Here is a 23,459-nt window from a genome sequence, read left to right on the forward strand (position 1 = left end):
CCCTCCTCTTTCCCTTGGCCTCCTCACCCCGCTCTCTCGCCTGCCCTTCCCCCATGTCCAGCAACCTTCCTCTCTGCTCTGCTCTCTCCCCATCTCCAGCAACCCTCCTCTCTCCCCCCATGTCCAGCTACCCTCCTCGCCGCCGCTCCCTCCCCCCTCCGTGCCGAGCCCCCTACACTGACATGAGAGCGCCTCTCTACACGGAGGTAAGAGGCGCTGTCATGTCAGTGCAGGGGGCCCGATACGGAGAGGGGGCGGAAGCGGCGACGGCGGGGATGGGGGGGGGTGGAGGTTGGTGCGCCGGCGATGTTGCTTCGGCTCCAGCGGCAGCGTCTGTTTCCCTTTCTGTTCCGCCCTCTAACGTCATCACGTCTTGACGCGGGGGTGGGACAGAGAGGGAAGTCTCTACTGCGCATTTGCAGGTGAGTCGGTCACTTGTCATTTATATATGTTTGATATTTTTCTCAATGCTTTGAAATTTGGTGGCAACGCCTTTGTAAAATAAATAGATAGATAAATAAATCACAAAATTTAGGGCTGGACAATGAGACCACTAGTGCTAAATGATTACAGATACAATATATTGCAACATTTACACAGGCCGATTACCCACCTTTGTGTGCCTTTAAGGGTTTTAGTTTTAAAAGATTACTGCTTAAGAGGGCAGTCACATTGTGATATCGACTGATAGCTCAACTTAAGTTACTTCATATCAGCTCTCCTTCAAAGTCAACGTGCAGATACAGGGAATTCCAGCCATAGACAGGAGGAAACACATGACTGGTCTAAGTAACCATGAAAACCAGTGTACTCCTTGTGAATTTCATCAACCTCCTCCACTCATCTCATTGAAATTAGAGTGCTTTAATTAGAACAATGATGCATTCTGTGCTGGAGTTAATCAGTCAGAAAAGAACATCTCTGGCACAAATTTCTTTGCAACCATTCATGCAAGCAACGTATTATAACTACGAAAAATATCAGCATATACGCTGGGTGTAAAGCAGAGTCAGAAGTGGCTTACTGTTCTCAAAACAGTTTTGGGAACACAAATTTTACCTATCCTGTAGAAAACGACAATCATCTCAGCCAGCTGTGCACAAAGTGGAAATTAATCATATAGCCATGTGCTCTCTAATCAGCAAACAGTGCTGTTTGGTAATATTTCATAATTAATAACTTTAAGCATTATCGTACTGTTTTACCAACAGAACTATTTTTACCCATTTACATATTTTCTGAAAATTTAAACTCAAACTGGTTGACTAAAGTCCTAACAACAAAACAGTGCAACAACTCGGCTTAATACAACACCAATTAAATTCACTTTGAACGTGCATCGATTGGCCAATATTTTAGGAAAACAGTAGCCACATGACTCCAAATCCTGTGCCAGACTGGCAACTTTCTTCTCCAATCACCTGAAAGCATTCTGAGGCTTTGTCACCCTGTTTTACATTTTGAGAGTTAATTTTGCCTTTCACAACAACACTATGCCAGGCACAATCCATCCAGAGCCACACATTTTTTATAAGCTTAACTTATTCAATGGTGGCTATTCTTCCTAGAATTTTGGAAAGGTGCATATATGGGTGTTAAAATGTTCAATCTAAAGAACTAAAGGAATCATAAAGTTGCCTTGAATATTAAAAAAAACAGACATTTCCACAGAATTACACACAGTTCTGAAGGAACATGCTTATTTTTTGAAGCAGATACAAAAATAACAAAGAATCAAGGTACTCCTGTGAAAATACTGGAACCTGGGGGTAAAGCTGAGGTACTGTTTTCTATGCCAACACCAATAAACATCTAGAAATGTATCTCTCTCTATATACATATACAGAGATATTTAAATATTTAAAAAAAGTCACCAAAAAAAAGGAAGAATCACTGGATATTTTAATCTCAGAGCGACAGCACCCTTTTACTTATGCTCTATTTTTTTAGAACAGAACATGACTACTTATTTTCTTTTGGTTAAAAAAAACAAACATGGATTTCATTCACATCTCTTCCAACAGTTTCCCCTTGATTCCTGCACATCTCTTTGCTCCCTAGTGCAGTAATTGTCTGTCTCTGTTTAAATAAATATAGCAGCTATTATATTTGTGTGGCCTTTTCAATGCCAGTTACTTGATATTGTTATAGAAATAATGCAGAGCTATATAAATGCAATTGCAAATGCAGATAAAAAAAAAAATAATGAAATTCTCCATCTCTTTCTTCACATGAGAAAACAATCTGATTCTCCACAGATTAACACATTAAAAAGTCCTCAGTGACTTAAGTTTTAATATCTACTCTATGAAAGCAGCAGAATCATTAAGTTCTCCTCTCTTGCCTTTTCATTCTATTTTTACATTACGACAACATTTTATTGTTTTTAAGTAAGCACCATTCATTAGGATCAGTCCCGCAGCTTATTGTATTCCCTCCATGCACCACTACTGCCTCAGATTCACAATTGTTGGAATGGCTAAACAGGAATGTTCAAAAACAGTAAGCACATAAACACAAAAATGGAATCCTAATGACTATTTTAATTGCCCACTGAATTTTAAGTTGTACTACTCGCTTTGAGGAATGTTCAGTACAGATTCAGAGATGTCTGAAATGCCCTGGGTAGCTTCTGAAGTTTATAACTTTTTTTCTTGCTTGTGGTATAGGGTCAAGAACTTAACTGCATGGCCTTGGTACTAGAGTTTGGGAATATGAAGGAGACACATGTGCTTCCAACCTTCTCAAAACTAGAATTACAATAGCTAAACCCAGACAGGTCTCATTAAATTGAAAGCTGTATGGTTTGAAGTTAATTTAATACAGAGTATGCCACTGTCCTTATTATGACCTGTGGATATGTCACTGATCAATGAGTGAAGGAGATCTGGGAAAATAAAGGTAGGTCCCTTCCTACACATACACAACAGCCTGAGCTCCAGACAATTTTACAAATTCACACAAGACCCATCTAGGAATTATGCAGACATACAAACTTCTGTGTGCAAGGGTGATCTAACTTGTATCTATTTGCAGTCAGAGCTCAGTTCACATATCAAAAAATGTTTATTATTTGTTGCATTTGTATCCCACATTTTCCCACCTTTTTGCAGGCTCAATGTGGCTTACGTATTACCGTTAACGGCGTACACACACAGAGGCTTACAAAGACTCCTGTGCTAGCAATATTCTGAAAGTAGCTAATGAACTTTCACTATGGCAGGTCTTCATTGCTACTGACAGCATGAGGCTTAAGGTTTAGTTTGTCACTTAAACTTGCTACCAGATACTCAAGGTCTTAGCCACCTTCCCCTTCTATGCACACTGTTCCAAACCACACAACTTTCAGCATAATTTTAACAGACTGTTAATTTTGTTAGGGAGGAGTAAAAGTAAAATGCATCCGTACAGAGCATGCAACTTCACCGCTCTATCTAGATCTCTGCAGAAAGACAGTTAGAACTTCTTGCTTCCGAGACAGGTCTAGGCTCAAAACGTAGCACAAACTGGCGTACATATAAAACCTAACATTTGAGAGCTCTTAGAAGCTGTACTGATTTAGATTTTATTTGTTTTAAATAACGTTGGTTCTCATGTGAGGATTGAGTGGAGTCCAGCAGAGCTGGGATAACAGCAATGCCCATATTAATCTGCAGCATCTATAGTTTGTACCAGTGCAAATAAAGGACTCAAAACATGGTTTTTGTGAGGTTACAAAGTGCAACTCTCATCCAGTTCCTTTTTTTTTTTTTTTTTAAGTGAATCAAGCCTTGTTCTCTTCCAGGCTTAGATACTTTGTACATTTTAAAGTGGAATGAAAACGGAACAAAATTTCACTCACACATTTCAGTGATTTAACTTCTTAAAACTATCCCAAGCCCTCTGTTACCTTCTTTCTTCTTTTAAATTATTTTGTAAAGTGACTGAAGTATTTAGATTACAAACACCTTAATTTAAAAAGAAAAGTGATGTGATAAAGTCAGCAAACTCCTTGCTAATTACATTCAATGAGACAACCAAACCTTCATTTCCCCTGAACAGATGCCTAGCTCCAAAAACCTGAACTTGCTTCACTGAACCCTTCTATATAACATGCCGATAACAAGTCCTCTTAAATTGTACAATGACCCTCACCGGGGAACATTACAATGAGTTGTTCCTGATATTTCCAAGAGTACATAATAGCAATCGGAAGATATTGAGGCTAGACAATCAGATAACTGGGTGTTACTGAAGGATGATGGCACAGTGTGTTACGCCATTGTGTGAAAGGCAGTCAGCAGAAATTCCAGAATAAAAAACATGTCCTTACTAGCCAGAATTAGTCTTGGTCATTCATTCCTTATTGTCCCACAGATCAATCCAGAAATTGCATGTTATGTCCATTGACCACAGTTTCTGGAGTGAACGGTTGGGAATAACGGAAAGAAACTGATCAGGTACAACATCATTTTTCCTTTTCTTGGATTGTTTTAAATTAAATTAATTTCTAGGAAATACCAGGTAAAGAGACTTATTCTAATGATCTTTATCCATCTCTTAATCCAAAAAAACTTTCCCTTTATAAAAGAAGGCATTACATTAAAAAGTGTCTTGACAGTGAAGTCGCTTTGTAAAACTGAGATCTTTAGACTGTTTGCTGGAGGCTGTGTTGTAACCTCTTCTGCGACTTAGACATTTAACACAACAAGAAAACAAAATTCACTCGTGCTGTCTTGTGAAAACAGGAACTCTGATCAGGCTAGGTAGTTTCCAGACCTCTCCAATGACCAACTGGATGTTGGTTCAAGAAACCACAACTCTTGAGTTTTATATTCAATTTTCACATCAGCTGAGTAGGCAACAGTTGGCATGCTGCCAACACATCACTGGAGGGGGACTTGAAAATACTGGAAGTGGCCATTCTCCCCTAAGATAGTGGTACAGACAGCTAAACAGACACAGATCTCATTTCTAGCGGCTTATTGCACTACAATGACAGAAAAAAAAAACAAATAGTCAGTTCTTGCAAGAAATACGGTTACATATTTGTAAAAAAACCCTTCTATAAACTGATGTAGAATTAAAGCATTATCCTAATAAATATAAAAAAGGAATATTGAGAGCTAAACTTAAAAAAAAAATAACACAAACATATCTATATCTGGATATCTATATAGATAGTTATGAAATCACATTATGGTGTGAAAAGCAGAAAGTTAATAGGATAAAAAGGATTTCAACTTCAGGGTTTGGTTTTTACTCTGCTGGCAGTCTGCCTTCTTGTGCACAATACATAAGACTCAGCAAAAGCTCAATAGTTTTGGCATGCCAGGTGAAGAGTACTGGGAATAATTCTAGCAGGTACAAGAGAGCAGCAGGGTAAACCAGATCATCTCATCAAGAAGGGAAACCACTGGAGCAGAGAACTCCGGACTGTGAGGGGGGTGGGGACCATTAAGGCAACAACTGGCAAGACCAACAGTGTGCAAAATACATAAAAGATTCACACGCACACACAAAAAAAAAAATGGAGCGTGGTTAACAGTGATATATGTTCAAATGCACTTAAGACTTCAATTTCAGCAAGGGAAAAGATTCCCACAATTCAGAGGGAACAAACTTGCCTCTTGCTTTGCATTCTTTTCAGCTACCTTTTGATTGTAAGGTACACTACTTTGTTAAACCACAGAATTTTTTTTTTTTTTTTTTGCAAAGAAAGTTGTGCTGCCAAACAACTTGTGGAAAAGGCATAAAAGGGTTAAACAATAATAAAAGTAAAAAAAAAATCACAAGATAAAAAAAATAAATAAACTGCAGAACTTCCTCTAGAAGATTACGCAAAGAAAGGAAAAAAAAAAAAGAAGAGAGCAAGTAGTTGGCTGGTTTCATATTGCATATTAGTGCTCTTTTCCTCAACAACGTAAACTCTCGCCTTCTGTCAATTTAAGGGAAAGCCAGTCGACCCCACACAGTGGTGGCTTCAGCATGACTCGGAGGTATAACCCCATCACCTGAACCCACTGCAAACAGACACTGCATGTGGCTTAGCAGACTTTGCTTTTCTCATGTTTTTCAGCAATCACGCTTTCGTCCTTGCATTAAGCGAAGTACATGGTACGTAAAGTGTCTTGGTGAATCTGTACAGCCTTGGCAAGAGCTTGCGGGTCTCGGCCATTACTCTGTCCAGAAACGTGACTTCCTTCAGCACTAGAAGACAAAAATATTATGGTCAGAACACACATGGTGCTGCACAGCTATATAATGGTAAAATTACTTGACACTAAATAGCTTAGACCGAACGCTGATCCCATTACACAGTAATCTGTCCCATACTCATGTAGATGACAGAAGAGCTGGGCTTTAAAGGAGGACTGAATATTAGAACAGCTTCCCAACCAATACACTATTACACCTAAAGTCATTGGGTAAAACTTGATCAGAAACGAGCAAGTGAAGCTCAGTACTGTCGTTAAGTTTTGACATGCTCAATCTTGCAGAGGGTAGTACCAGTCAATACCCAATCCAGGTTACAGAACTCTTATGCATCAAAATTAATATTCTGAAAAACACAAGAAGCAAACTCTCTCACAATATATGGGGTGAACAAATAGCTCACTAGATATTCACAATTTTTCACTCGTCAAGAACAAATCTCTCAAACCCCCTTCTTCATAAGCTACGCCACATCCCCTCACACCACTCTCTGTGAATACCCCAAGGGTTCAGGATTAGACAAAGGGTCCGCGAGGGCAATACTTGCTCCATTTTACCTGTCATGTTCTTTATCCACAAGGTGATATCTTGCTCTGAAAGCCACCAGGTGAGCATAATAGGCTGGTGCAGGTATGGACACGGATCGTGTACAGCGCACATAGGTGTGGCAGAGCTGATAGGTCAGAAGCTGAAGCTCATCAGCAGTGAAACAGTTATCATCCCACAACACGTGATAGTGTGAAGGTCGGCTGGTACCCTAGGAGGAATCAACACCTATTAGTTTAAACCAGGGTTTCTTAACCTTTTTTGGTTCCCACAAACCTTTAACTGATCAATGAAACCCTCACTCCTCCTTCCCTAAGCCATGTCCACTAGTGACCGACAGCTACATATGTCGACGTTAGCCACTAAGATTCCCTGTATTTCAAATAATGTCCATTTAAACTAGTAGTGCCTGTACCCTGAAAGGGTGCAAGAAGAGGTCAGATGGGGTACAGAGAAGGGTCTTAATATGAGGCCATTTATGAAACTTTCTACACAGAGTGAAGACAGATTCCTTCCCCTGCACCAACTAGAACTTGCAGCCCTCCAAGCAGTTCAGAGTGAAGCTTTAATTACACCTACCAACTGCTGGCTGCTCCCCCCAAGCTCACAGTCTCCACAAGTCTTATCGCAGATGAGAAAGAATCTGTTCCACGCTCTCCAGTAAACATCTTTCCTTCTCCTTCCTATTTATTTATTTTAAGGTTGTGCTGGAAAAGGAGATCTCCACAGGAAACAGGGGAGAGGTGAAGGGAGGGAAGAAGTAAATTTGTGGGCACCGGAGACAGGGGATCTGAAGACATTCAGATATGACTCTGCAGACTCAAGCTACCCACAAAGCTGAACTGGGGACCAGGAGCAAAGCACTCGGAACCAGAGGCTGAAAAGTGTGTCCATCCACCTGCTGGAGATAGAAAACACTGAGAAGGTGGACAGAATGTCATGTCTCAGCTCATTTTCAGTTCTCGATCTCCACCTACTGGTTGATGGACACAACTATCCCACAGATTCTGGAATAGTGGGAAGCTATGTAATGGAAACATGTTTAGGTCCTCACGTCTCTTCTCACGTGTTTTGACTCAAACCCCATACCATTTTTGTTGCCTTCCTCTGAATCACTTCCAAGTCTATATCCTTAACAAGATCAGGCCTTCAAAACCAAACACAATACTTCAAGTGGGGCCTCACCAACAACCTATGCAGGAGCTAGGCTGAGAATATTTCACTTACAATTTAGAACTGTGGGCTCAGAGAAACAGCAGAAATAACCACAATGCTACAAGTGTAGAAAGGTGTCTCACCTGTATTCCTGCATGACTGCAGAGATAAAAATCAAACTCATAAGGGTGTGTGATATCTGTGTCTACTGTTGTTCCAGCTGGAATGTTTCCACTTCTTCCCACCTTAAATCATGGAGACAGAGATCAGCATTACTATAGCCTCTGGCCTGGTAAGTGAAAAACTTTCTGCTACCAAAAACAAAATTGGTAGCAAAGTCAGCAGCACAGCACCACTGGGTAAAGGTTATAAGAACATAAACTACTACTACTACTACTATTTAACATTTCTAGAGCGCTACAAAGTGTACGCAGCGCTGTACAAACACAGAAGAAAGACAGTCCCTGCTCAAAGAGCTTACAATCTAATAGACAAAAAGTAAAGCATATAAATTTAAAATATTTAAGCAGTCAAGCACAAGAGAACAGTCACAGAAGGACTGAAGATGTTGAAGGGTGGTCAGTGTGATTAGGTGTAACTCTGGTTGGAGTAGTGGGAGAAGGTGATAGAAGAATAGAAATGGGTGAGGTAGGTTGATAGGGAGGTTATATAAGACATGTCACTCTAGGGGTGGGTGGGACTAAGTCTAAAGCAGGAGAAGGGATTCTCTGCAGCCTATCTGTGAGATGGAAAATGCTCTCTGAAGCTGCTGCTATAAGTTGTTAGTTTTCTCTCAACTTATAAACAAAAAGACAAAACCAAAGCACAGCTAGACAAAGAATGTCAAACGTTCTTTGTCAAACATCTTAAATTCATGAATATAAGGGTAGCCATTTATTTGGATGCATTTAAGATACATTCTTCAAAAGTCATATTTAACTCACTTGCCCCCCAAAAATAATAGTAAAAACAAAGCCTGCAGAATAACCACCCCTTTGGGAATCCGTATGAACACAATTATTCCATTACAGCTTAGAGGAAACAAACAGACAAGACGACAATCCACAAAAGAAAAGTTTAAGGCTAGAAAATTACCCTTTCAGTTCTGTCTGCACAGAAGAGGCGTGTGTGATGCCGTTTCTGCACTACAATATATGTTATCCCAGGCTGGTAATCTTTCTCCAGACTGATGCAGGCCTCTCGAATTGCAAGCAGCTCGTAATACAGCACCTAAGAGGTAAGACCCCAGTCATTACGTTAAAGTGGCCTGTTTCATGTAGCAACGTGAAGGGTTAAACCAATGCAGAAAAGAGAGGCTTTTTCTGTAAATATTTTTATTCTGCTTCTATTGCTAATAAGAGCCCCTCAGATAAAGTGCCTTATGGTCTGTTTAAAATTTACAAGGGTGCAAAATGACGTATTACCCCATCAGTAGCTTTACTGGTGTTAGAACCTTCACTTGGACTAGTGTATAAGCAGCACATTCAGGTGACAGACCTGCCGAAACTGTCCCTCAGAAACACCATCACGATAGAAGATGATGCGTGTAGGCTTGAAACGCGTAGACTTGTAGAACTGGATGAGCAGCTCTCTCACCATGGATGCCAAATCCTGAATGATCTCCTGCCGGGGCCGCTGAACTCTCACTGTGGCACAGTATCTGCTGGGATGGGCATCCATACTACCTACAACCTGTAACAGAACAAAGGAGAGAGGTCATTTTATATGTCAGAATGCTGCCCTAGGTTGTGGTTTATTTATTACATTTGTATCCCACATTATCCTACCTTTCTGCAGGCTCAATGTGGCTTACATAGTACCGTAAACGGCGTTAGCCGGTTCCGGTATGAACAAGTACAAGGTGATATTGTGGTAGAATGAGGTACATGTATGGTAAATACATTGGGGGAACTTAGAGAGGAAGAATTAGGATATGTCCATTACGGTCTTTGGTTACGTTATGTCGCAGGTATCCAGATTTTTTAAGTTGCGTCGGTGGGGTATGCTTTTCTGAACAGGTCTGTTTTTAGTGCTTTTCGGAAATTTAGGTGGTTGAGCGTAGTTTTTACTACTTTTGGCAGTGCGTTCCATAGTTTTGTGCTGATGTAGGAAAAGCATAAGTGGATTTGTATTTGAGTAATTTGCTGCTTGGGTAGTGGAGGTTTAGGTATGATCGTGCTGATTTTATGGTGTTTCTGGTTGGCAGGTCGATGAGGTCTATCATGTATCCTGGGGCCTCGCCGTAAATAATTTTATGAACTGTCGAGCAGATTTTGAAAGCGATACGTTCTTTGATTGGGAGCCAGTGCAGTTTTTCACCTTGCCATGTGCTTTGAGAAACGGCAACAGAATAGCTGGTGCCAGTTTCATATTTACAATCAGTGACTAACACTGCACCGAAAATGAGAGACAACCTTCTCTGGAGAATCCCTTAAGCTATTTGGAAGCCTAACTACTGTACAAATGCAAAGGAGATAAGAAACCATATCATTCAATGTTTTGTAAACATGGTTTAGAAAATGGGCAATGACCAGTGCTTTTTTTGTAGAAAAAAAGGTGCCGGTACTTATTATGGGCGGGGTCACCACGTATGGCTCCACCCTTATTATAGACACACCCCTTATACCAGCCATGGAGCATATAAACAGACATCATTGAAGATATTATACTAGTATAGGAGAAAAAAAATAACGTGACTTTTTTTTAATTATAAATAATTTCTGTAAGCTGTTACAGCTCCAGTATACCCAGTGCAAAATAAGACAGCAGATATAAATTCTCAAATTGGACATATTCCAGACACTAAAATGAAAATAAAATGATTTTTTCTACCTTTGTTGTCTGGTGACTTTGTTTTTCTATCCATATTGGTCCCAGTCTCTGATTCTGCTGCTATCTGTTCTCTTAACACCGTTTCCAGGGTTTCCTTTCTTTACTTTCCTCCTTTCTTCTTCATTTCTTGCCCTACATCCATAAGTAAAAGCTGAGTCCTCCTCTGTGGAATTGACTGGAGGAGGTATAACGTAGATCCAGCTTTTGCCTATTTTCTCCTCTCTTCCCTTTCCCTCATCTCCATCCATGTGCATCATCTTCTTTTTTTTTTCTTCCCTCCCCTCCATCCATTTCCAGCATTTCTCCTCTCTCCCCTGCCCTCCCCTCCCATCCATGTGCATCTCATTCCTGTCTTCCCTCCCCTCCATTCATGTCCAGCATGTCTCCCCTCTCTCCTGCCCTTCCGTCCCATGTCCAGCAATTCTCCTCTTATCCCCTGTCCTCCCCTGCCATCCATGTCCAGCGATTCTCCTCTCTCCTTCCCTCTCATCCGTCCAATGATTCTCCTCTCTCCCCTGCCCTCCCCTTCCATCCATGTCCAGCAAATCTCTCTTCGCTGACCTCCCCTCCCATCCATGTCCATTAAGTCTCCTCACTCCCCTGCTCTCCCCTCTCATCCATGTCCAGCAATTCTCTCTTCACTGCCCTCCCCTCCATGTCCATCTCTCCTCTGCCCTCCCCTCCCATCCATGTCCAGCGATTCTCCTCTCTCCCCTCCATGTCCAGCAATTCTCCTCTCTCCTCTGCCCTCCTCTCCCATCCATGTCCAGTGATTCGATCAAACCCCCCCTCAGCTCCCCGATTTTCCATTGAAATCTAGTCTACCTGAAGTCGTGGCAAACCGGCAGTATAGGAAGCAGGCAGGCTCACCTCGCCGCCCTTGCGGAAAGGAAATTACATCAGAGGAATGCAGGACGTGCGGAGAGGGAAGGGAAGCAACGAGGAGGAGAGTCTGCCTGCCTGCTTCCTTTACTGCCGGTTCGCCATGACTTCGGGTAAACTAAAGATTTCAAAGCAGGGAGCACGAGTGCACGAATGGAAGGGAGCGGGCAGGTGAGCCAGAGCTCACAAAAAAGGTGCCGGTACGCTGTACCGGCACAAAAAAAGCACTGGCAATGACAAACTGTCTTTCATATTATAATACGGAGCAGAAAAGATAACTTCATGCAGTAAGCCTACAATGGACAAATGTCACTGTTTTTAAAAGCACATGATTTATGTGACAATTATAATGCTATGAAGTATTTTAGAATACAGAATGTATAAAAGTTTGGGAGGTGGCAATAAGTTATGGTTCCTTTGCTTGCTGAAGTGGAAGTTTTATCATGTGTTAGGCGGGGAGAGTCTGATAGGTACAGGCAGAGAGAGGGATCTTGGGGTGATAGTATCTGAGGATTTGAAGGCGACAAAACAGTGTGACAAGGCGGTGGCCGTAGCTAGAAGGTTGTTAGGCTGTATAGAGAGAGGTGTGACCAGCAGAAGAAAGGGGGTGTTGATGCCCCTGTATAAGTCGTTGGTGAGGCCCCACCTGGAGTATTGTGTTCAGTTTTGGAGGCCGTATCATGTTAAGGATGTAAAAAGAATTGAAGCGGTGCAAAGAAAAGCTACGAAAATGGTATGGAATTTGCGTTACAAGACGTATGAGGAGAGACTTGCTGAACTGAACATGTATACTCTGGAGGAAAGGAGAAACAGGGGTGATATGATACAGACGTTCAAATATTTGAAAGGTATTAATCCGCAAACGAACCTTTTACGGAGATGGGAAGATGGTAGAACGAGAGGACATGAAATGAGATTGAAGGGCAGACTCAAGAAAAAATGTCAGGAAGTAGTTTTTTACGGAGAGAGTGGTGGATACTTGGAATGCCCTCCCACGGGAGGTGGTGGAGATGAAAACGGTAACGGAATTCAAACATGCGTGGGATAAGCATAAAGGAATCCTGTGCCGAAGGAATGGATCCTCAGGAGCTTAGTCAAGATCGGGAGGCGGGGCTGGTGGCTGGGAGGCGGGGATAGTGCTGGGCAGACTTATATGGTCTGTGCCAGAGCCGGTGGTGGGCAGCGGGACTGGTGGTTGGGAGGCGGGGATAGTGCTGGACAGACTTGTACGGTCTGTGCCAGAGCCGGTGGTTGGGAGGCGGGGCTGGTGGTTGGGAGGTGAGGATAGTGCTGGGCAGACTTATACGGTCTGTGCCAGAGCTGGTGGTTGGGAGGAGGGGGCTGGTGGTTGGGAGGCGGGGATAGTGCTGGGCAGACTTATATGATCTGTCGCCTGAACAGCAAAGGTACAAATCAAAGTAGGGTATACACAAAAAGCAGCAAATATGAGTTATCTTGTTGGGCAGACTGGATGGACCGTGCAGGTCTTTTTCTGCCATCATCTACTATGTTATGTTAATAATATTCCTTTAGCAGCACTTTTAAACTACCAGCTTAATGAAGGCACCACAGTAAGTACCAAGTCCAGACAGGGGAAGACGGAAAACAAAAACGCAAAGGCAAAACAAGATAAAAACAAATGTATCAAAATAAATAGAAAACAAACTTCCGCACAATAAATAAAAATTTGGCCCAGCTTCTAAATAGTTAGGCTGGCACCCTGTTTTGCTAATTCTGAAAACTACATTCATTGCATTCATTCGGGAAAACGTTCAATGGCAGTATTCCTGCTTCCCATCATTTAGTGCTTTTCTAACCTGTAGATACATCTAACATTTTCAGCATTGCAGAATTACAAAGCCTGGAGTCCAGAAGACTTACAGCAGCAATGGATGGCTTCTTTCCATCTCCAGCAGGTGGATGTGTGACATCTGCTCCCAAGAAGATCACTGGTTGCTGGAATACAGAAGGTCTTAAAGGGAAAAAAAAAAAGAGAGAGACAATATTCAGTATGTTAATAAATCTAGTATTACATTAAAAAGATCTTATGTTAATGGTGTCCGCCTTTGCGACATAATGTAAGCCACATTGAGCCTGCAAATAGGTGGGAAAATGTGGGATACAAATGCAGCAAATAAATAAATAAAATAACCCGCCGTTACCATCTAAGTTCAAAGCAGCTAACAATAAGAGCAACTAGAAATTACATCAAAATAAAAATTATTAGAGAATGTGCTCTCCGATAGCATGACAATTTTGAAACTAAATTAGATGTTAGTTTTCCCTTCTTTATGATTGCTAGAAATGTTCAACTTCAACTACGCAGACTAATAAGTCCCAATCACCGCAATCGTGCAAAAAGGACCACGTACTAAGGGAAATCTTAATGCGTTAACATCTTTACAAGCTAGTTTCAGGTTGCTGTGATGAAAAAAAAAAAAAAAAAAGGTCTGCCTACCGTTGATGAGGTACAAGTATGTTGTTGATTCCTCCAAGTTTAACATTAATCTTCAGGCACAGGTTGGAGAGGGTCTGAGGAGATGTTTTTATTACATTCTTGACTTGAACGCATTGGGTTGCCATTCCCAGCAAGGTGTCTCCAACACGTTTCACTTCCGCTGAAAAAAAGCAGTAGCACAGGGTTTCATACTTAATTTTAATAATTTCGATCTACAGCAGACTATATACACTTTGAATATGGCATCTACTTTACTTTATGACAAATATCATAGCTTACTATCAACATAGTAGTTGATAGCAGACCATCACAAATAAACCCAACATAGAGAGTTCTTCCTGTCCATTGCTAAGCATCTATATACTCTTGACCGCTGCTTATTCCAAGAGTCTCGTTTTTTCATTCTCTTTGATAAAGAACTTTGTGGAAAATGTTTGAATAATCCCATCCTTTAAGGACTTTCTAGACTACTAATAGTACTAATCATTTCTATAGCACTACTAGACATATACATTATATGCAGGTACTTTCTCTGTCCCTAGAGGGCTCAAAATCTAAGTTGTTTTTTTTTTTTTGTTGTTACCTGAAGCAATTGAAGGTTAAGCGACTTGCCCAAGGTCACGAGTTGCAGTGGAAATTGAACCCAGGTCGCCAGGATCAAAGCCTGACGCACTAACCATCAGGCTACTCTTTCCTACAGTCAGGATAGGCAATCCTGGTCCTTTGATGCCACGAATAACCATGTTTTTGGGGGGATTTTAACCATAATGAATCAAGATGAGGTATTAGATTTGCATTTTTAGTGGATGCAAGTATGGTGTCTTATGCATATTTATTGTGGACATCTTTTTTTTTTTTTTACAACATCTGAGAATCCGAATTGTCTACTTATAGCTCCAGAATGCAACTTTTCATCATTGTGGCTTAGTTATTTCCATAACAAGGATGAATGTGTATGAGATTCTTCCTCAGGCTCTCCTACAATACCCAAATTAAGTGACAGAAAAAAATAGTTTGTTAATGTAAGTCTTCTCTTTCCTGCTTCTCCAGTTTGACAGTTAGTTGATAACGAGCTCATAACTAAGGAAAAGAATTCTAACTCTCTACTGCTGCAAATAATGATTACCAAGTAGTAAGAGAAGAAATGTAATATAATTTCAACTTGCATATACTTTAATTGGAAAAAAAACCCTCAACAATGTTACTTTCATACCATTACTATCACCATATAGAACTTTACAAATGTCTAGTCGCATTAACTGGAGGAGAGTATTATGCCTTGAGGCCGCTTTGGTAATGTTTCTAGATCAGAAAAGTGCTTATATTTTCTCTGTGTATATTTCATTGCCATAAACAAAGTGGAGCTATTTTATCAAAATATTATATGCCTACATACAAATTTCAAAGCATGGTACAATGATAAAAACAAAGTAAAAAAAGCATGAATAAAATGCCAACATAAATCATCCTACAATAAATTTAATGTTTTTTTTTTAATGAATTTCATTAAAGTTTCCCCAAGATAATACCTAAAACCTGTTCAAGTTTTTAAGTTTTACACTTATGCGGCATTAAGTATCTCTATTATATCTCCCGGCTTTCTTCAAAAGTATACATATTGAGATCCTTAAGTCTGTCCCCATATGCTTTATGGCGAAGACCACTGACCATTTTAGTAGCCACCCCCTGGACCGACTCCATCCTGTTTATATCTTTTTGAAGGTGTGGTCTCCAGTATTATACACAATATTCTAAATGAGGTCTCACCAGAGTTTTATACAGGGGCATTATCACCTTTTTCCTACTAGCCATTCCTCTCCCTAAATGTTATTGGAGCCATGGCAAGACAAAAGAGCAAAGCCCTGAACTTGAAGTGATGGCCCAACACCGCAAACGCAGAAACCTCCGACTCTGCGGCCATATGGGCATGTGCAAGTATACTTCCTTGAGATCAAGGACTGAGAAATTCTCCCACTTGAGCTGAGGCTATGACTGTTCTTAGTGTCTCCATGCAAAAGCTGAATGCTCGGTTTAGACCGTTGAGATCTAAGACCTGACCAAAGCACAATGAAGTAGACAGAATATTTCCCTTGTGCTTGTTCGGCCTAGGGAACTGGAACAACGCCCAGAGTGCCAGCAAGGAATTTACAGTGGCCTGAACCTTGACTGCCCTAAAAATATGTCTCTTGATGTCCCTTCTGTAAAACTGAAGTCTGTTTGGGAACATTCTTTTGCCTTCCAAGGCACAAAAATATAGAATAGTCTACCTACAACAGTTCGCTTAAATACTCCTTACTGTTCTTTTCGAAAGATCTTAAAAACTTATTCACCTGCAATGACTGATCATGAAGCCAGAATGCTAAGAGGGTTTTGTAGTGAGAAACTATTACGTTGCTCATCCATTAGAGAGTTTTACAGTATCGCTCTTGGTCCATCAAATGACATCACCCATACAGGAGTACTTGCTGGTCCTCGGAAAAACACTGGCATCGCATTCAAATAAAACCAGAGCAGTCATACTAGGTAGAATTCTTGAGGGTTGCTCTTCCTGAACGTATACAGGACAAAGAAGTATGCGTTCACACTCCTGAGATATTCCCTTACCATAAACGGGTGTTTTCCCTGGCAGGATCACTATGATGAGCTGAAGTCCCGAGTAGGTGTTCTTCAAGTGCCGGAACATGGGCTCCACGCTGTCTGCACCTTGCGCATATTTACAGAAACACGGCTGGCCCTGGATCGGCATCCCTGCGTCCTTAGAGATCTTACGCAGCTGGTCTGTGAAGCTCCTAATGAATAAAAATACTGAAATTTGTCTTAACTTTCGTTAGCAAGTACTATGTCCATGGAGTTAGCTAAGGAAACTGTGCAGTTTATAATCAAACACACAAAAATCAAAATGGAACACATCACTCCAAACAATCGAAAAATTAGGTCTTACCTGATTCTTCCTTTAGTCGCAGCAGATGAATCCAGAGACTTGTGGGTTGTGATCATCTCCCAGCAGGTGCACATAGAGACTGAACTGTCTTACAGGACAGAATGCTCCTTGGTCAGTCAGTACGTCTTATAACAAAGCAGAAGGAAACAGAATTATAACACTTCTCCTTCCCTACAGGGAAAAGTGATAAACCAAGAACTGCAAACAAGTAAACCGATTACAACAGTCCATCTAAAATGTAAAAATGCAGCAACAAGTTCTAAACAAACAAAACTAACCAACAGGAACTGCCAGAAAAACAGGGTGGGCTTCTGAATTCATCTGCAGCGACTAAAGGAAAGAAAATAATCAGGTAAGACAAATTTTCGTTCCTTAGCGTCAGCAGCAGATGAATCCAGGGACTTGTGGGATGTAACAAAGAAGTCCTTAAGTACGGTGGGAACCTGAAGCTCCCGCAGATAGCACCGATATGCCAAAAGATGCATCCGACCAAGTGGAGACATCCAAACTGTAGTATCTGGAGAAGGTATGTAAGGAAGACTGTATTGCCGCCCTACATATTTCCTCCACGAGGACAGACAGGTTTCCACTAAGGAATACACCCTGAATTTGACCAGAAGTTGTTTACCCACTAGTAAATACGCCGATGCAATAGCCTCCTTGATCCAGCAAGCAATCATGGCTTTGGAAGCCACATTACCTTTTTGAGGTCCCGAACAAAGCAAGAACAAATGATCTGACTGACGGAACTAATTATCATTCCAGATAATGCAGGAATACACAGCAAATGTCAAGCAAGCAGGAAGAAACACAGGTTGATTGAGATGAAAGGCGGAAACCACCTTAGAAAGAAAAAAGCAGGACTCTGCACACAGTCTCCCCTTCAGGAGAAATCCAGAACATCTCGACAGGACAATGCCTGGATTTCTGAAACCCTGCTTGGGCCGATACCTGGATCTCTGATTAGAACTAGGCTGCCCTGGACGATACCACCTGGCATCTGTAAAACGAGGGTGAGCCTGACCCGACTGGAAAGAATGCTTAGACTTGTCCTCAGGAAGACGCCAAGTGTTTAGATTCACCCAGATCTTTCATCAGCTTCTTTAAGTCCTCACCAAACAGCTTGCTGAATCCACCAGTTGAGGCTGAGTTTGGCTTGGAGGGGCTAAGAGAGATGGAGATGAACAGCCGAGAAGGGACCACTGAAGTGGTCTAATGTGGAATCTGGCCCATGGAAGAACATCCAAGATAGAGGCTATTGTGCCCAGAACTTGAGCGTATTCCCAAGACCCTGGGACATGGTAGGAAAAGTAGATCCTGACTTGGGAGTGAATCATTTGCTGAGGAGCTTCAGGAAGAAATGTTTCCATAAGCCTATGTTGAATATCACTTCCAGATACTCCGAGATTCATGTTAGAAATAACCGACTCTTGTTGAAATTGAATACCAATCCTATGGACTGAAGAAGAGTTAGCTATTTTGGATGAAACTTGGACTCTCCTGATAGTAAGAGTCACAAATCAGCCAATCGTTGAGGTAGGAACGAAACTGAAATTCATCCTTGTGAAGGAAGGCTGCCACTACCATGACCTTGAAAAAAATGTCCTTGGTGATGTGGAAAGGCTGAGAGTCATGGTCATAAATTGATAATGCTCTCCAAAGATGGCAAATAACAGGGAGGTCAAATGGAAATATGAAAGAACGCTTCCTTGAGATCCAGGGAGATTAGAAACTCTCTTTGCTGGACTGAAACTATTACAGACTACACTGTTCCTATTGTGAAATGCTGAACACCTTTAAACACTCTGTTGACTCTTTTTAAGTTCAGACTCAGGCAGAAAAAATCCCTCTTCTTTGGAACTACAAAGTAAATGGAATTTTTTTTTTTTTAGTTACATTTGTACCCCGTGCTTTCCCACTCATGGCAGGCTCAATGCGGCTTACATATACAGGTACTTATATTTGTACCTAGGGCAATGGAGGGTTAAGTGACTTGCCCAGAGTCACAAGGAGCTGTGCTTGAAGTGGGAATCAAACTCAGTTCCTCAGTTTCCCAGGACCAGAGTCCACCACCCTAACCACTAGGCCACTCCAGTTCCCCAATTGCATCTAGGGACAGTCCCTATTGTGCCTAAATGAAGAAGCATTTGCAAGGTGATGAACTGCTTGACATTTGGGCTGCAGCTTACATGGAGATTCCAAGAAAAAGTCTGCAATGGAATGGGAGAACTCCAGTTTGTAACCCTGCTTTATTAGTTCCAAGACACATTGGTCTAAGGTAATTTTGGCCCACTCCTCATAGAACTTGGAGAGTTATCCTATGAAACCCGAAGAGTGAACCAAGACCCCATCATTGGGAGGTGTGGGAGGCATTGGTAGACCTGGAGTTTGAAGCAGAGTTCTTTTTGTCAGTATGAAAGGCTAGTCTTTCTTGAAGTGGGAACCCTGAAGACGATTTGCCTGATCTGTATCACTTGGCCTCACGAAACCTAAGATGAGATAGAGAAATTAACAGAATCTTTAGGCTTGTCCTCTGGCAATCTCTGAGACCTGGATTCCCCTAGGTCTTTAACCAACTTCTCTAGATCTCCAAACAAAATTTTACCTCTAAAAAGGTAGCTTGCTAAGTCACATCAGCTGTCCAATGCTTAAGCCATAGCCATCTTCTTGCTGAGTGTCAAGAACTGGCTGGTGTGGCTGACAGCCAGAGCTAGATGGAGCAGCTCTGTAATATCGTTAGCTGTCCAATACAATTAAAAGGTGCAAAAAGTGCAATAGAAGCATTTAGAGATACTACAGCACACAGTTAGTGGTGCTGCAGATATAGTGGAGGCTGGATCTGGTATGCAATAGTTTTGTTCAGTGTCAGGGTACAATATCTGTGGAAAAGCAACACAGCTAACATTTAGCACTGTGGCTTAGTGTTAGCTGCCCCATCCATGCAATGAACTGCTTGTCAAGGCAAGCAATATGGGAGAGTGATGTAAAACATGCCCCATTTGAAAGAGAGCAGAGTTCCATAGCTTCTAATATTATGTGACCTTCAGATTGAAAGCCAGCCACCTTCCAGAATAAACTATTCTGCTACAGAACTCTGCACCTAGAGAAAACCCAGCATGGCGGCACCAATTCTTCCGTGGTTACCATGGAGACCAGGAGAGATACAGAATATTGGCTGACCAAGGAGCATTCCATCCTATAAGACAGTTCAGCGCTCTATCTCCACCTGCTGGTAGATGGTCACAACCTACAAAAGTCTCTGAATTCATCTGCTGATAAGGAAAAACCATTTCCACATTTGTACATTTACATACACACTTTCTTGTATTTAGTGGACAAATCAGCAAACACATGCTCACTGAGCAGAAAAGTGTCAGCAATCCTGCATTCAAAAGCTTTGATAGTGCTTAAGTTGTGTCTATGCAGATTCCCAGGTCTTACTTTAGCATCTCTTCTCTACACTGCCTCTGTGTAGCAAAACAGGCGATGGCCCACATTTTTATCTCCACACCTGTGTGGAACTGCTTCCCTCGCATATCCCAAACCCCATGGCTGGGGGTTGCTACTGTACGGTTCTACAGAAGGAAAAAAAAATTGTTACTGTACAAGAAACCAACCCAGTGAACAAACATGAGATTGTTACACAGCAAGGTGGGATGAAAACACTAGTAGAAATTCAAAAGTAACTAAAAACTAAAAGTAGATGAAATACGAAAAGTCTCCTACCCGTCCTCCATACTGTAACATTGGAGCTGGAAGCACTCTTCCTGTTACATGAGCCATCTCATCTCGAACTTTAAACTGAAACTCTTGAACAAATGGATCTGCATCATAATTTGCACTTCTGACCTGTAAAGAAAACCATAAATACATATGTCCAATTATCCTGCCATGAATCTCCCTGTGGGAGCTATGCTCCCTTAAATAGCCCATGTCAAGAACAGTAACATGCAGTATTATGGAGCACAATGATGAATGTGTAACCCAAGACACAAAGAGACCTGCCTGCATGTGCAGGCATCATGCTTCTTACTTCACAGTCATCCTATCAATGTTTTTGCATGTCCATAGGTGGCTATTTTTCATGCATTTACTTAACTTTAGTCCACTGATGTGACCAGTTTAGGATTAAAATCTTCTGTAAGTCACAGACATGGATTTATCCCATTACTTAGATCCATAAATCCATCAGTGCAAACAGTTTTCTTGGTTTGCAAAAAATATATAAATAAATAAGATATTCTGTGCAAAATATTCACCCTTTTACAATCCTGATCCTGATGACTGTTATTCCTTTGACTATATCTCCCAATCTTCCTTATGCACTTCCCTCTATCTTTCCTTATCATCCTTCCTACTCCTTACCCTTCCCTCTCTCTTTTCCTTTGTTATCCCATCTTCGCTTGCATCTATATTCAACTCACATTTTCTCTAACCTCACAACTACTACGTTTATCACAATTTGTAATATTTTCCTCTAGACTTTGTAATTGTATTTACTATGTAAGCCGCATTGAGCCTGCAATATGTGGGAAAGTGTGGGGTACAAATGTAATAATAATAATAGCATCTTCAATGAAAGGAGTTGTTAAAAAAGCAGAGTTGCTCCTCTAAGAGGTGTCTCCACAATTCCCCCCTCCCAACTTTCCACACACCTCCCCACCAGCTTATACACCAAACCCCCCCCCCCCCCCACCCTCTCACACAGCAATAATAGTCAGAGAAAATCTTTTGACGATGAAAGAGTAGCTAGAACAATCCTGATATGGCGACACAGGGAGTTACACTGTTATTCTCCTCTGCCTAAGGTCCATGTCATTGTTTTCTATCTGCTGACACGAATCTGTTGGCTCTTCCTCTGCAAGAGTTAATTTAGTTGCTACTCAATGTTCTGCTTTTAGTTATCTAGCATCTCAATTAAACACACCAAAACTAAATCTCCCTATTTCAGAAACTTTAAAAATCCTTTGAGTCACTATTGACCGCCACCTAACACTCAAAACTCACGCAAACAACACAACCAAAAAAATGTTCTACTGCATGTGGAAACTGAAAAGAATAACACAATTCTTCCCAAGATCCGTCTTCCGCAGCCTAGTGCAATCACTTGTACTCAGCCATCTGGATTACTGCAACTCACTATACGTAGGTTGTAAAGAGCAAATACTGAGAAAACTTCAAACAGCCCAGAACACAGCAGCCAGACTCATCTTCGGGAAACCAAAATACGAAAGTGCGAAACCCTTACGAGAGAAGATACACTGGCTCCCACTCAAGGAACGCATCAATTTTAAAGTATGTACATTAGTCCACAAAATCATTCATGGCGAAGCCCCAGCCTACATGTCTGACTTGATAGACCTACCACCCAGAAACGCTAAAAGATCATCCCAAACTTTCTTCAACCTCCACTTCCCTAATTGCAAAGGCATAAAATACAAAGTGCTGCACGCATCCACCTTTTCTTATATGAGCATTCAATTCTGGAATAAACTGCCACGTAACCTGAAGGCGACCTACGAGCTGACCGACTTCCGCAAATTATTGAAGACTAATCTTTTCGAAAAAATCTATCGAAAGGATCAAAACACATGAAGTCCACTCACGATGTCAGTACTGCATCTATACTTTCCCACCTGTACTCTCATCCCCCGTAATCTTAACACACTTACACCTTAATCTACAGGTAATAAGGTTATACCCGAACGCTATTATTATGTAATCCTATCAATGTCTGTTGCTCTTCCATTGTTCCATCGTTCTGCTCCATTGTTTTATTCCCCTTAGCGATATGTAGACTTTGTTTTAACCTAACTCCTCACATGTAACCATAATCGAGTTGTAACAAATTGTATTTCCATCAACACAATGTATTGTAAGTCACACTGAGCCCGCAAACAGGTGGGAAAATGTGGGATACAAATGCAATAAATAAATAATGGAATTTTTTTTCCCTTGATCTTGAGAGTTGATAGCTTGAAAACAATTTAATGTCACCAGCATATGATCTTCAGTAGGAAGATAACAAAACTATATTGTTTCACCTGCTGTGGTACTTTGGCACAAATCTTAGTCCCCTCCACCTTGTGTTTCTCCAATTTTAATTGCATATAATTATATATCATTCCTACCTCATCTTGGTTTTATTCTTTATTCTTTTATTAACTTAATTGCAAAGCACTTTGATAATGATTTAAAAGGCAGTATATCAAGAAAACAAAAACTACAATTTGAGTTGTAAGGATTATATACCCAGCTTATCCTCCTCTGTGAATACTGTATTTTCAAAAAACAAAAGCATTTCAAACTCCACTTGCTTAAATACATGCCAGATACCACTGCAGGATGTGTGACAAGCAAGTGATTCTGCAAGTACTTCTTACAATACACTTCAGGAAAGACATCCATCCTCACTGTCCCGCTAGTGCAGTGCTTCTCAACCCTGTCCTG

At 41.2% G+C, this 23,459-nt stretch overlaps 1 protein-coding gene across 1 annotated transcript in view; it reads right to left on the reverse strand.

The window, feature by feature from the left end:
• Positions 1-407: 407 nt before the first annotated feature.
• Positions 408-23,459, reverse strand: part of AGO3 (argonaute RISC catalytic component 3) — a 61,518-nt gene continuing 38,466 nt past the window's right edge. The window contains exons 10-19 of the mRNA XM_030220219.1: positions 20,736-20,858; positions 20,451-20,584; positions 16,673-16,857; positions 14,069-14,228; positions 13,492-13,582; positions 9,394-9,588; positions 8,992-9,126; positions 8,040-8,141; positions 6,753-6,952; positions 408-6,189 (exon numbers count right to left, since the gene is read on the reverse strand). Coding sequence (XP_030076079.1) covers positions 6,081-6,189; positions 6,753-6,952; positions 8,040-8,141; positions 8,992-9,126; positions 9,394-9,588; positions 13,492-13,582; positions 14,069-14,228; positions 16,673-16,857; positions 20,451-20,584; positions 20,736-20,858 — 1,434 coding nt within the window. The 3' untranslated portion in view covers positions 408-6,080. The remainder of the gene's footprint in view (positions 6,190-6,752; positions 6,953-8,039; positions 8,142-8,991; positions 9,127-9,393; positions 9,589-13,491; positions 13,583-14,068; positions 14,229-16,672; positions 16,858-20,450; positions 20,585-20,735; positions 20,859-23,459) is intronic.

The sequence above is a fragment of the Microcaecilia unicolor genome, chromosome 11 (assembly GCF_901765095.1).
Source record: "Microcaecilia unicolor chromosome 11, aMicUni1.1, whole genome shotgun sequence".
Lineage (NCBI taxonomy): Eukaryota > Metazoa > Chordata > Amphibia > Gymnophiona > Siphonopidae > Microcaecilia > Microcaecilia unicolor.